The sequence below is a fragment of the Sorex fumeus genome, unplaced genomic scaffold (assembly GCF_029834395.1).
Source record: "Sorex fumeus unplaced genomic scaffold, SorFum_2.1 ptg000094l, whole genome shotgun sequence".
Lineage (NCBI taxonomy): Eukaryota > Metazoa > Chordata > Mammalia > Eulipotyphla > Soricidae > Sorex > Sorex fumeus.
The window spans coordinates 23,169,981-23,185,243 of record NW_026606151.1 but is presented as its reverse complement, the minus strand read 5'-3'; the positions used below and the strand labels follow the sequence as shown (position 1 = coordinate 23,185,243).

Sequence of the window (15,263 nt, the reverse complement as noted above, 5' to 3'; positions counted from 1 at the left end):
AGCACTGAGACTCCTCCTTCATTTGATTCCTTGCACAAAGCAGTTTCTGAGCACTACGAAGTGAGCCATGGAGAAGTTTCAAGTGCTGCCAGACTGAATCTGGTCATCCCCAGCATGACAGGATCCTAGTTTCTCCATTTTGGGACCCAGCTTTGAACTGCAACTGTGTTTTGCAATATACCAGAAAGGTGGACCAGGGGTCCCCTCAGCAATGTTGGGGTTCTTCAAACCCTCATATACCAAATAAATATATATTTATATATACACATATATATCCATATATAGATACATGCACATAAAAATAAAACCACCAAGAAAGTACCTGGAGCTTGCCTTGCATATAGTCGACGCCACTTAGGTCTCTTGTATCACCTGCTCCCTGCCCCCACAAGCATTGCTGGTCCAGAGGTCCCTGAACATTCCTGGGTGGCATAGGTGCTCCCTGGCACTCGAAGCCCACAGCACCTCACTCTCAGGCCCTAGAATGGAGCAGCTGCCCCTGTGTGCGAGAGTCACTGGGAGAGGTTGAGGCCCCTTGAGAACTGCTGGCAACTGGCCTCTCCATCCAAAGTGTTATTCAGTTCAATACAACACTTAGAAATAAGCTTCTAAGATCTCCATCACTATCATCAACTGTCCTAAGTATACATTACTAGGACCACACAGCAGTTCATTTTAGGGGGTTTATAATATTATCGTGCATGAGGGCAAAAGTTCCTGATGCTTTTTCTTCTTACTCAATATTTTTCCTTGCAATGCCAGCTGCTTGGACTCTTAGTTGGAAACATAGGACCAAACAGCAAAACCAGCCTTAGATGCTAGTAAAAATCTGTGATTGCCTGAGAGAAAGGGAAGGAAGGTAGAAGGTGAGAATGGAAGGTACAGCTAAAGTGTGTGAAACTCTCATCTCAAAGTTCCAGAGTATGTAAGCCAGTGAACACACAAAATGTCAAGAGATAAAAATGAACAATGAATGTTTTTCTCCAGCAAAATGTCTTATTTTGCTATCTGCTTTTATCTTGTGTTAGGTCACCAGTGCTTGTGGATCACTTATAACTCTGTGCTTGGATGTTGATCTCTGAAGTGCTGGTGGAACCCCCAGTTTCCTGCTGAAAAGCCCGTGCTCAGCCTGTGTCTATTGATATGACCTACACAGGCACATTTATATGCTCATAACATTGTGGTTAACATAAAGCATCACGTTCTTGTCCTGAAAACCTAAATTTCCAGTCTGAAAGCATGAAATAACATCTCATTTATTGTTAAAAGATATAAATATTGCTGAAATAAACTTAAAAATTAGTTTTCAAGCTTTCATTTGAATATGATATCAGTTATGAAATATCATTTTCACCTAACATGTATAAAATTGTTTATAATGATCGCTCTCAAATTTATATACTGAATGGTATTAATTATTGAGAATGTAACCTAAACATACAAATAGTACATACATACAAATAGTAAATTTTGTGTGTGTTCTCTAGAAAACAGTCTATAGTTTAATCAAATTTGTTTCTAAATGAAACTTAAGACTCCAAATAATCAATACTGAAGAATATTTTATCTATTTAAAATTGGTTCACTAGCAAAATCCATTAAGAAATCCTAAAACTATGAAAAATTCCTTATATGGAAAGATTTCAGAAGGTTCTGAAAATAGGATTCTGAATTATTTTTTCTGAAATGGTATTATGATCACACTTAGGATTATATTATATTATTTCTATATACAGATTTTTTAAGCTCTCAAAATATTCAATTAGATAGGAATGGAATTGGTTTAGACTATAAGGAAATAAGACCAATAGCAACTAATTATTTCTTTTTATTTCTGAGTGTATTTTTATGTCTGTTGCTGAACTGGAAGACTGGTTAAATCTGAGATTGATGGAGAGAAATTATCCCAGAAGAGGTGGTTCCAGCACAGATCAAAGCTAACCTCTTGCACATTTGTTCATTGTTGGGGTGATTGTGTTTGTGCATGTGTGTGGTTGTGCAATTCTGTGTACATTTAAGTGAAAGGTACCGAATAAAAAGTGACTGATAGGGAATAGATCATTTTACTCTAGAATATGTTTCTGGAGCCTAATGAACAGCCAGGTATGTTACTGCATTGATGAAGCACGTGGGGCTTCATGTGATGGGGGGTGGGATCGGCCCTGCTCTCCGCCATGACAATGGTCTGGGTTGCCACCCTCAAATGCCTCCTCTGGCTTCTGACAGACCATGAACCCAGAGGCACACATATCAATCTCGGAACCCAGCTTCTGGCAGTAATCCCTCTAGGTTTATTACTAAAATATTAGAAATCTAAATTTGGGTGGCCACTATATTGGCCACACAACATCATATGCTCTTCATAACCAACATTAGAAAACAAATTTTCTAATGATATCTTTGTGGCAGGTCTGAATGTTGGGGCAAATTTCAAATAACAATACTGGATTTTTTGTCGTAATATTGAATGTGATCAACAGGGAGAGAGAGAGAGAGAGAGAGAGAGAGAGAGAGAGAGAGAGAGAGAGAGAGAGAGAGAGAGAGAGAGTAAAGTGGAAATCTGCCACACAGGTCGAGGGTGGGTGGGAGGGAGGGTATACTGGGGTTTTTGGTAGTGGAAAATGTGCACTGGTGAAGGGATAGGTGTTTGATCATTGTATGACCAACTGAGACTAGAACTGAAAGGCTTTGTTACTGTTCTCATGGTGATTCAACAAATAAATTAAAAATATATATTAAAAAAAAGAAAAGGTTTCTGGAATGGAAGGAGTTTCTCTTTTTATATCTAATTAAAATGTTGTAAATTTATGTAGTTTAATTCACAATTTTCAAATAAAGATGTGCTTCTTTTTATACTGTCAAATCTGTTATTTGTTGCATTTCACTTTACTTTATAATCAATCTTTCTAGAATCTAAGAAAATTCGCCAGAGCACCCCCAGAAATTTCTTACCTCATCATAAGGACAAGCTGTCAGTCTCAGAAGCCAACAGTCACTTAGATGAAAGTCTTGTCTCGGCCATCCAGTTCCTTTGACTAAAATGCAGTTTGTGGGGTGTATAACATGAGTCCATTTCAGTTCTTTGGCCATTTGGGCTTAGGGATAAAGTCCCATTGGCAGCATTAGAGATTCTGGGTTCTCTGGGTATTGGCAATTCTGTGTAATACCCTGGGGTCCAAACTTGCAATTCTAATGGGTTTTCTTGAAGTACATTTTTCTGCTGAAGTATTTTAATGACCTAGTTACTGGAAGTAGAGCTTTATTTGCATTCTCTAATCATATAATAAAAACAAATACCATATCTTAATTTCAGAAATCAAGAGCAATGAATTAATATATTTTAAGCAATTGTATTAACTGGATGTTCATTCAACTCATAATTTAATCTTGGTATAATATCCAAACCTGTCATTACCTTTTGTTTAAAACAGAGATAAAAAACCATTTGTTTGCTTACAATGAAGCAAAGTAATATCCTAGTCTTTAAAAAGTGGTGTTTAATATATTTTTTAGTAAAGGTTATAACAGTATTAAAATTTATAGTTTCAATGAACAAAGTTATTACACCCCATCATCTATCAAATGTCCAACATTTTTCACCACTGTCCCTTGTCACCTGTGGTCTACCTCTATCTTCCACTCTATCTGCTCCTCCACTGTTTTATAATCTTAATTTTTCTCTGTAATTGTTCAATACTATTCAGTTCTGTTCAATATTCTTGATTTATCCTTCTATATATATCACAGATAAGTAAGATCATCTGGTATTTGTCTTTTGCCCTCTGACTTATCTCACTTAACAAGACACCTTCCAATTCCATTGACATTGTAGCCCACTACATGATTTTATCATTTCCTAAAGCTGCATAGTATTGCATTGTGTATCTATAGTAAATTCTATATCCATTCATCAGTTCATTGGTGATTTGGGTTGTCTCCACATCTGGACTATTACACCAAAGATTGTGATTAACTAGCTATGCATAGTTTTGAATGTTAATATTTTGTTTTGTTTTATTTAATTTTTTTTAGTTTGGGATTTAGATGCCCAGAGTTGAATCGTCCTTATGGAGGTCTATGCTTAATTTATGAGAAATTTCCATGTTTCTATAGAGATGAATCACACCACATTCCCACCAATAGTATAAGAAGTTTCCTTTATTATCATACCCCAGTCACTGCGTATTTTCTATATATATCTAGATATTTAGATAGGTAGATAGACTGTTCTCATTGGTATTAGATGTTATCTCTCTATTACTTGGTTTTGCATTTCCATGATAATAGTAGCTGGTGAACACTTTTTCAAAAGTTTTCTTCAGGGAATGTTTATCTTTCCACCAAATTTTGATAATATTTTTGGTGTTTCTATTTTAGATAATTGTGAGATATTTATGTGTTTTGTATGTTAGCCGGTATCTCTTTATTGTGTGCACATATTTTCTCACATTTATGGGAGTCTTTTAGTATTATCCTGGGTTTCCTTGACCATGTGAAATCATTTACATTTGATGTAGTCCATTTCTTCAGTTTTGTTTTTCTTATTCCTGCCACTTTTGTCAAGTTATTGACATCAGTTATGACACTGATGTCAAGTTATATACTTCCAAGATTTATATCCTAGAGTTATAATTATGCTTTTCTTGATACATATTTTATGAATTCCTTTCTAGTACCTTTTAAAAATCATATTTAATGGCTAAAGAGGGAAAGCTTTCCTTCTAAGATCAAGGCACAAACAATGCTCCCTTTCTTCATTTGTGATCAGTAATATTAGTAGGCCATGGCAATAAGGCATGAAAAAGAAATCAAAGGCATCCAAATTTGAAAAAGACAAAGTTAAATAGCACTCTTTGCATATAACTTGCTAATTAGCACTGTCCTGTTAGTGCTGTCCTCCAATTCATAAAATTGCTTGAGTGGGTACCAGTATGACCTCCACTGTGAAACTAGTTACTGTTTTTGGCATATCAAATATGCCATGGGGAGCTTGCCAGGCTCTGTCATGTGGGTAGGATACTCTCGGTAGCTTGCTGGGCTCTCTGAGAGGGACAGAGGAATCGAACCTGGGTCAGTCACGTGCAAGGCAAACACCCTACCCACAGTGCGATTGCTCCAGCCAGACTTGCTAATAGGCATAGAAAACCCTCAAACTCCACAACAAAAAACCTTTTAATAAAAAATGAATCAACACTGCAATGTTGCAGGTGATAAAATTAATACTCAAAAGTTGCTTGCATTATTATACAAGATTATCCCCTTTTTATAGTGCCCAAACATAGAGACCTAAAAAAGTCAACAGCATATACAAAAGACTTCTATACACCATACTATAAGTCTCCACTGAAGGAAACAGAAGAGAATACTAGGAATTAGAAAAATATTCCATGTCCATGGACTGTTTAGATTGCCAAAAATGACCATCCTGACACATGCACACTATTATTCATTGCTGCACTCAATCCAATGGCTAAGATACGGAATCAATTTAGGTGTCCAATGACAGATGAATGGATTTTAAAGATATGGTAGAATACTATGCAGCTATAAGAAGTGTTGAAATCATGCAATTATCTGTGATTGGAACTGGAAGATCTCATGTTGAGTGGTGCAAGCCAGAAGAAGAGAGACAAACACAGGAAAATCTCACTTGTCTGAGGTATAAAGAATACTGAATGAGGAAAAGTACTACAGAAAAAGGAGATGTGCCAAGATCATCTTTGACCCTAGTTTTTAGAGAGGAAAAGGACAGAGAAGAAAAGAATTCAAGGAGGTTAGAAGAGAAAAGGATGCAGTGGGCGAGCTAACATCAGAGTTTCAGAAATATGTGGGAATGGTGTAGCCATATGCCCCTCCCCCCATGACATAGACTAAACAAAAATAAAAATATGAGATCTCAGTTATAACCACTAAAAGGTTGTAGTGTGCCTGTCAAGTTGACAGCAGGGGTAGGGTGCGGATTGGAGTGGGGAGGGAATATGGGAACACTGATGAGATATCTAAAGCTTACACGGTTATAGAAAAATCTGAGTACCTCAGAGATTCTAGAAGAACAGAGTTAGAAAAATTAGAATACTAGAATAAACAAGGACCGTAAAGCTGCAGTGAATGGCAGAGTTTGACCTCAGTATCAACAGTTTTTCATAATCTCCTCATCGGCCACCCTCCAGATCTCAAGATGCTCCTCCCAGACGGGAGTATAAAATGAGGCTCCCAGAACCATGCCACTGGCCTCCATGTCAGGCTGTGGGGAGGGTGAGAGCCTTCCCCACCCCAAGGGACCCAGCCCCGGCAGCCAACCTCCACTACTCAATCACCACCACGCTCCAGGCTGCTTGTGGCCACGCAACACATTATAAGACACTTCATACCCATTTTCCACAATTACTACACTATATCTGATGGGGTTCAGACAGTAGACAACAAATCATAGAGAAAAATATATAAATATATGCCTTTTGGAGAGCCCGGCAAGCTACCGAGAGTATCCCGCCCACACAGGCAGAGCCTGGCAAGCTCCCTCTGCGTATTTGATATGACAAAATACAGTTAAGACAGCAAGTCTCATTTCCCTGACCCTGAAAGAGCCTCCAATCATTGGGAAAAGACGAGTAAGAAGAGGCTGCTAAAATCTCAGGGCTGGAAGGAATAGAGACGTTACTGGCACTGCTCTAGTATTTCGATGATCAACAGGATGACAGTGATACAGTGATAAACAGTTTAGTTGAACAGACTAGTAACTCCCATACCTATATTGTTCTATGATTTATGACAAGGTGTCCCTAAAATTCACTGAAAAAAAATTACATAACCAATGTTACTGAGTCAGTTGTCTTTGTGAATTAAATGAACTACATTCTACCTTAACCCGTGGAAAAATTTACTTTATTGTGGGTTATAGAATTCACAGAAGAATAATAAAGGTTTTACTCTAAATGTCAAAATTTTCCCTTCTATCACTTTGCATTTTTCTTAGACATTCTCTTTGTAAATTTAATTATAGGCATAATCAAATATGTGTTATATTTTTAAATGTGGTGTCTTTTAATTTTATGAATCTCTTAAGTGCTTAAACTTATTTATTTTTGTTTTCTATTTTAATTATAAATGTCTATTCTTCAGAGCCCAGAAACGAGATAAATGCATGCTTTGTGTCGTGTTAAGTGGCATACTTTGCTCTCTCCCATGACTCAACTTCTGATTTTTGTTCTCTTCAGAATGATTATTTTTTCATTTTTGTTTATTTGCTTATTTTGTGGATAATCATATTTTTACATTTGAAAACTTAATCATTAAAATTCAATTAATTTGTATTTCATTCTCATAATGTTAATGAATTCAATTCAATTTTAATTTTGATCAGAGTATATTTGGATATGTAAGCATACAAATTTGATTTATTAAAAAGTAGAAAGTTATAATAGTGTTAAAATGTGTGGTACTGATATATAAACTACTACACCCCACCATATTAATTTACTTATTAAAATCATCCTTCCTTTTTATTGGCATATATCTCTATATTGATATTATTTTATATTTCTGTTATCATGTATTCATTTGACAATTTAAAAGCGTTCATATTAGAGGCTCTCACAGATTACATTTTATGTAAACATTTCTTTCCCAAGGGTTGTAAATTAATCCATATCTGAAGAGGCAAAAGTAAGTGGAAAATGAAACTTTTGATATCACCTCAACATATCTGATTGGCAGCTGACAGTGTTGATTGAATACTACTGAAGCTCCAAATGGCCCAAAATACTGAGAATTAGGGCATGTTTCTGTCAATTCTTACATCAGACAATATTATTGTATGCTATTTTACATAAACGAGAAATGACACTAATGTATATTGCTTATAGAACAATAAGCAATTAATCCTATATTTGGTATTTTCCACCATCATCACGCAAAACGATTGGGAAAAAAAATCTAGTCGACATCTTAAACATCATAAAGTTTACATTATTTTCACAGCCAGTTTGTGTAGTAAGATTTTAAGATATTCACAAGAGTAATTTTTAAAGTAGTATATATGTAGTCCTAGTTCTAAGTAATTTTATTTTTCAAGTAGCACAAAAAATTGTGCAAATCACAAAATACTACAATTTTAATCTATTGATTGGTTCAAACACTATTTTGAATTGGTCTCACAATTGAGAATGAATAGAATTAAGTGTCTCAACAAAAGAGGTACGCTACTCTTCTTTGAAAAAGCTTACTTATAGCCAACTTGATAGCTTTATTTCGCAGGCTATAGATGATTGGATTAAAAGTTGGGGGAACAATTGTGTAAAGAACAGTAAGAAAAATATCTAGAGGAGTTGGAGAGTCGGAATGAGGCTTCAAAAACTCAAACACACTAGTAGAAATAAATAATAAGACAACAGCAAGGTGGGGGAGGCAAGTGGAAAAGGCCTTGGCTCTGCCCTCCGCAGATGGCATCCTCAGAACAAAAGAAAAAATGTGCACGTAGGAGAACCCAATAAAGATGACACAAAGAAATGCCAGCACAGCCACGAAGGCAGTGACACCGATCTCACCCAGGTACTCATTAGAACAGGAGAGTTTCAGGATCTGGGGGATATCACAGAAGAACTGGTGAATGATGCGGGGGCCACAGAAGTGGATGGAGAAAGTAGCTGCCGTGTGCATGGCTCCAGAGAGGGTCCCACTGACCCAGACACCAGCGACTCCTTGGACACAGGTTCTGACGTCCATGATGACGTCATAGTGCAGGGGCAGGCAGATGGCCACGTAGCGGTCATAGGACATCACTGTGAGCATGGCCATCTCGGCCACAGCACAGAGAGTGAACACAAAGCACTGCATGATGCACTCCCAGAGGGAGATATTCCCACTGTGTGTAAAAGAGTTGTAAATGAATCTGGGCACAGTCACAGAAATGTAGCAGAGATCCAACAAGGAGAGATGCTTCAGGAAGAAATACATGGGGGACTGGAGACTGTCATCCAGGGACGCTGTGGTGATGATGAGCATGTTGCCTGTCAACGCCAACAAATACAGGACTAAGAACAGGGAAGCATAGAAGATTTCTAGCTCAGGTGTGGCAGAAAACCCCAGGAGAAGAAACCCGCTCGTGGTGAAATTCGTCATAGTTTTGCTATTGGCTGCAAGACAAGATAGACAATCTTAAATAGATGTTTTTAATCACATCAATGAAGAACCTGAATATGTCGTGAAGAACTTCTTCACTGTAATTATGGAGATGTCTTATATAGTGGTAACCATCGTAACAAATTTGCTTTATCTTAGTGATGGAACAAAAATTGACTATGGAGATCATGAGTGTTAAAATTTCCATTTCAGTTTAAAACAGAAAAAAAAAACCTAAGAAAAGGGTCAGCTATAGATTAGTATTGTAGCACTGTCCTCCATTGTTCATCTATTTGCTCGAGTGGCCACCAGTAAGGTCTCCATCGTGGGACTTGTTATTGTTTTTGGCATATCAAATACACCACGGAGAGCTTTCCAGGGGATACGCTCTGTAGTTTGCCGGGATCTCTGAGAGGGATGGAGGAATTGAACGTGGGTCGGCTGTATGCAAGGCAGAATTGAAGGAATTGAACCCGGTCTGCCCTACCCACTGTGCTATCGTTCTAGTCCAAACTATAGAGTACAAAGGTTAAATCATATGCTTTTCAAGTATCCAAAATGGTCTTATGTTTTGTTTTTTGTTTTTTCGGTTTTTTGGTTTGTTTGGTTTTAGAGCAGTCCCAGTGATGTTGGTGGCCACTCCCAGCTCTCTTACAGGGGTTTCTGAGAATCAGCTGTGCAGGAACAAAACTTGGGGTTTCTGCATTCAAAACACGCTCTTGCCCCCAACTGAATTCGATCCCTTGCACTAGCCGGTTTCTGAACATTGCCAATGAGCCCTGGAGACTCTTGAGCACTGCCAGACTGGATCCATGCATCCACAACATGACAGGAACCTGGGGACACCTCACTCTTGGGCCCGAGCTCTGAACTGCCAGCCTGGTTAGCAGGCTGATATTGATATTCTTATCATGGGATTGGTCCAGGGATCGCCTGAACACGTATTGGATAGTTTCTGCTCTCCCTAAATGAAAACAAAAATATTCACATAAAAATAAACATATAGGTACAGAACTGAGAGCTTGCCTTGATGTACCAGATCCTTATCAGGTCCCTGGTACCACATGCCCCCCCACACCCCAAGCATTGCTGGTCCTGAGGCCCATGAGCATTCTTGGGGGCATAGTTGCTCCCTGCCTCTGGAGGACCTGGCAGACTGCACTGTCAGGCCCCATTAAAGGGATTGATAGGCAAGAAAGTAATCTTTTCTTATTTTTTTTTCGAGTTCAAGGCAAATGTCCTACCCTCTGTGCTCCAGAAAGTAATCATTTTATTCTAAAAATGTTTCTGGAATGGAAGGAGTTTCTCTTCCTATTTTTAATTAACAATGTGAATTTATGTATTTTTGCTTAAAATTCTCAAGTAAAGATATGATTCTTTTTAGGCCCTCAAAATCTGTCTTTTATTTCTATTCCATTTTACAACACAGCCTGTTTTCTACAACCAAGGAAAGTCACTAGAGCACACCTAGAAATGTCTTACCTCGTCATAGGGACAAGCTGTCAGTCTCAGAAGCCAAAACTTAGTTGGAAGTCATATCTGAGCCACTCAGTTCCTTTCACTAAAATGTAGAGAGGAAAACACGAGTCAATTTCAATCGTTTGGCCATTTGGGGTTAGGTGGAATGTGCCTTTGTCAGCAGCAGAGATCCTCGGTGATCTGGGGATTGGCAATTCTGTGCAACACCCTGGGGTCCAAACTTGCAATTCTGTTGGGTTTTCTTGCAAGACATTTTTCTGTTGAAGTGATTTTAATGATCACACCTAGTTACTGGAAGTACAGCTTTATTTCTTTTCATTGAATCACATCATAACTGCATTGTAAGTTGTGTTTTGACTGCAGAATGTGCTACAAGGGAAATTATTTTCTTTAATTTTATTGACTGGATTATAATTTAATTTATAAATTGACTATAGGAGAATGTCTAAGCTTGGAATTGCCTTTATTTTAAATAGGGGTAAATATGAATCGTTTACTGCCAATTCAGCAAGGAAGTATCCCAGTGTTTGTTAATTTTAATATTTTATATTTAGGTTAGGTAACATGGTTTTAGGAGTATAGTAGTGTAGTAGTTCAATGCATTAATATGCAAACTTAGTGCACCCCACCAAAGAACCCAAGCAAGGTATTCAAGATTCTCCACCACTGTCTCTATGTGACCTGTAATCTGTCTTTTCTTTCTCCATCTCTTCTCCCCACTTTCTGGTAATCTAAGTTTCATAATGAAAGGCCTAAGGTTTGTGATTGTTCAATCTTATCCAGTATTATCCAACACTCTTGATTGTCTTACATACACCACAGGAAAGTGAGATCAACTGGTATTTGCCATATACCTTCTGACTTATTTTACTTAGCATAACTTCCAATTCTATGATTTCACCAGTTCTTATAACTGCACAGGACTGCATTATCTATATAATAACTTCTGTATCTATTCATCTGTAATTGAACAGTTAAGTTATTTCCAAATCCTGTCTATTGTATTAAGAATTTTAATAAATGTAGCTGTGCATAGTTTTAACTTTAATGTCTTTTGTTTGGGGCGGTAGATGCCCAGAAGTTGAATTGCTGGATAATATTGGGAATTTATTCTCACATTTTTGAGAACTATTCAAAATGCATTTCATAGATACTAAAACAGGCAACATGCCAACCAACAGAGAACGAGAGTTCCTTTACCCCAGCACTGGATTAGTCGATTGCCTCGAGCAGGCCCCAGTAACGTCTCTTTCATCCTTGCCCTGAGATTATATTCAAGGCTATTTAGGAGAATGAGACCCATCATTGTTACTGGTATTTGGCATATTTGGTACGCCACGGGGAGTTTGCCAGACTCTGCCCTGTGGGCAGGTTACATTCGATTGCCTGCAAGTTTGTCCAAAGTAGGAATAAGACAATAAGATGCCATAAAAAAAAAAGTTCTGTTAAGATGTCGCGCGGCCGCGAATGTGGCCGCGCGGTTCCGGGATCTGGATTTTATAGTCTCTGAGTCTTGGCCGCTGATGGGATTACACGGCGCCAGGGGGCCAGGTGGTGGGTGTGACCCCCGCCTACTGGAATTTGGAGGATCTGGGTGGAAGATGCTCGACTCCAATTCGAGTAGGCTTGGAGGTCTCGGCCCCGGAACCCGCGTGGCTTTGTCCCTCTGCCAGTACCTTCATGTGTGCGGAGAGTGGTCTCAGCATGGTGGTGGCTGGTCCTGGAGGTCTTGGGCTGCCGGAGCCCTGGTCGGGGCGGGGAGGAAAGCTCAACCCGCTCCCCTCCAAGGTACTCCAGGAAGGAACACCCAGGCGCGGGGGCAGAGACTGCACTGTTCTCGTCCGGGATCTGGATTTTATAGTCTCTGAGTCTTGGCCGCTGATGCGATTACACGGCGCCAGGGGGCTAGGTGGTGGGTGTTACCCCCGCCTACTGGAATTTGGAGGATCTGGATGGAAGATGCTCGACTCCAATTCGAGTAGGCTTGGAGGTCTCGGCCCCGGAACCCGCGTGGTTTTGTCCCTCTGCCAGTATTTTCATGTGTGCGGAGAGTGGTCTCAGCATGGTGGTGGCTGGTCCTGGAGGTCTTCGGCTGCCGGAGCCCTGGTCGGGGCGGGGAGGAAAGCTCAACCCGCTCCCCTCCAAGGGACTCCAGGAAGGAACACCCAGGCGCGGGGGCAGAGACTGCACTGTTCTCCTCCGGGACCTGGATTTTATAGTCTCTGAGTCTTGGCCGCTGATGGGATTACACGGCGCCAGGGGGCCAGGTGTTGGGTGTGACCCCCGCCTACTGGAATTTGGAGGATCTGGGTGGAAGATGCTCGACTGCAATTCGAGTAGGCTTGGAGGTCTCGGCCCCGGAACCCGCGTGGATTTTTCCCTCTGCCAGTACCTTCATGTGTGCGGAGAGTGGTCTCAGCATGGTGGTGGCTGGTCCTGGAGGTCTTGGGCTGCCGGAGCCCTGGTCGGGGCGGGGAGGAAAGCTCAACCCGCTCCCCTCCCAGGGACTCCAGATAGGAACACCCAGGCGCGGGGGCAGAGACTGCACTGTTCTCGTCCGGGGTCTGGATTTTATAGTCTCTGAGTCTTGGCCGCTGATGGGATTACACGGCGCCAGGGGGCCAGGTGGTGGGTGTGACCCTCGCCTTCTGGAATTTGGAGTATATGGGTGGAAGATGCTCGACTCCAATTCGAGTAGGCTTGGAGGTCTCGGCCCCGGACCCCGCGTGGCTTTGTCCCTCTGCCAGTACCTTCATGTGTGCGGAGAGTGGTCTCAGCATGGTGGTGGCTGGTCCTGGAGGTCTTGGGCTGCCGGAGCCCTGGTCGGGGCGGGGAGGAAAGCTCAACCCGCTCCCCTCCAAGGGACTCCAGGAAGGAACACCCAGGCGCGGGGGCAGGGACTGCACTGTTCTCGTCCGGGATCTGGATTTTATAGTCTCTGAGTCTTGGCCGCTGATGGGATTACACGGCGCCAGGGGGCCAGGTGGTGGGTGTGACCCCCGCCTACTGGAATTTGGAGGATCTGGGTGGAAGATGCTTGACTCCAATTCGAGTAGGCTTGGAGGTCTCGGCCCCGGAACCCGCGTGGCTTTGTCCCTCTGCCAGTACCTTCATGTGTGCGGAGAGTGGTCTCAGCATGGTGGTGGCTGGTACTGGAGGTCTTGGGCTGCCGGAGCCCTGGTCGGGGCGGGGAGGAAAGCTCAACCCGCTCCCCTCCCAGGGACTCCAGATAGGAACACCCAGGCGTGGGGGCAGAGACTGCACTGTTCTCGTCCGGGATCTGGATTTTATAGTCTCTGAGTCTTGGCCGCTGATGAGATTACACGGGGCCAGGGGGCCAGGTGGTGGGTGTGACCCCCGCCTCCTGGAATTTGGAGGATCTGGGTGGAAGATGCTCGACTCCAATTCGAGTAGACTTGGAGGTCTCGGCCCCGGAACCCGCGTGGCTTTGTCCCTCTGCCAGTACCTTCATGTGTGCGGAGAGTGGTCTCAGCATGGTGGTGGCTGGTCCTGGAGGTCTTCGGCTGCCAGAGCCCTGGTCGGGGCGGGAAGGAAAGCTCAACCCGCTCCCCTCCAAGGGACTCCAGGAAGGAACACCCAGGCGCGGGGGCAGAGACTGCACTGTTCTCGTCCGGGATCTGGATTTTATAGTCTCTGAGTCTTGGCCGCTGATGGGATTACACGGCGCCAGGGGGCCAGGTGGTGGGTGTGACCCCCGCCTACTGGAATTTGGAGGATCTGGGTGGAAGATGCTCGACTCCAATTCGAGTAGGCTTGGAGGTCTCGGCCCCGGAACCCGCGTGGCTTTGTCCCTCTGCCAGTACTTTCATGTGTGCGGAGAGTGGTCTCAGCATGGTGGTGGCTGGTCCTGGAGGACTTCGGCTGCCGGAGCCCTGGTCGGGGCGGGGAGGAAAGCTCAACCCGCTCCCCTCCAAGGGACTTCAGGAAGGAACACCCAGGCGCGGGGGCAGAGACTGCACTGTTCTCGTCCGGGATCTGATTTTATAGTCTCTGAGTCTTGGCCGCTGATGCGATTACACGGCGCCAGGGGGCTAGGTGGTGGGTGTTACCCCCGCCTACTGGAATTTGGAGGATCTGGATGGAAGATGCTCGACTCCAATTCGAGTAGTCTTGGAGGTCTCGGCCCCGGAACCCGCGTGGTTTTGTCCCTCTGCCAGTATTTTCATGTGTGCGGAGAGTGGTCTCAGCATGGTCGTGGCTGGTCCTGGAGGTCTTCGGCTGCCGGAGCCTTGGTCGGGGCGGGGAGGAAAGCTCAACCCGCTCCCCTCCAAGGGACTCCAGGAAGGAACACCCAGGCGCGGGGGCAGAGACTGCACTGTTCTCGTCCGGGATCTGGATTTTATAGTCTCTGAGTCTTGGCCGCTGATGGGATTACACGGCGCCAGGGGGCCAGGTGGTGGGTGTGACCCCCGCCTACTGGAATTTGGAGGATCTGGGTGGAAGATGCTCGACTGCAATTCGAGTAGGCTTGGAGGTCTCGGCCCCGGAACCCGCGTGGATTTTTCCCTCTGCCAGTACCTTCATGTGTGCGGAGAGTGGTCTCAGCATGGTGGTGGCTGGTCCTGGAGGTCTTGGGCTGCCGGAGCCCTGGTCGGGGCGGGGAGGAAAGCTCAACCCGCTCCCCTCCCAGGGACTCCAGATAG

At 42.7% G+C, this 15,263-nt stretch overlaps 1 protein-coding gene across 1 annotated transcript; it reads right to left on the bottom strand.

Annotated features, from left to right (window-relative positions):
- Positions 1–8,184: 8,184 nt before the first annotated feature.
- LOC130040223 (olfactory receptor 14J1-like) lies at positions 8,185–9,120 on the bottom strand. Its single transcript, XM_056132235.1, has one exon. It carries the CDS (start codon positions 9,118–9,120, stop codon positions 8,185–8,187), a length of 936 nt encoding a protein of 311 aa, XP_055988210.1.
- Between the last annotated feature and the right edge of the window lie 6,143 nt (positions 9,121–15,263).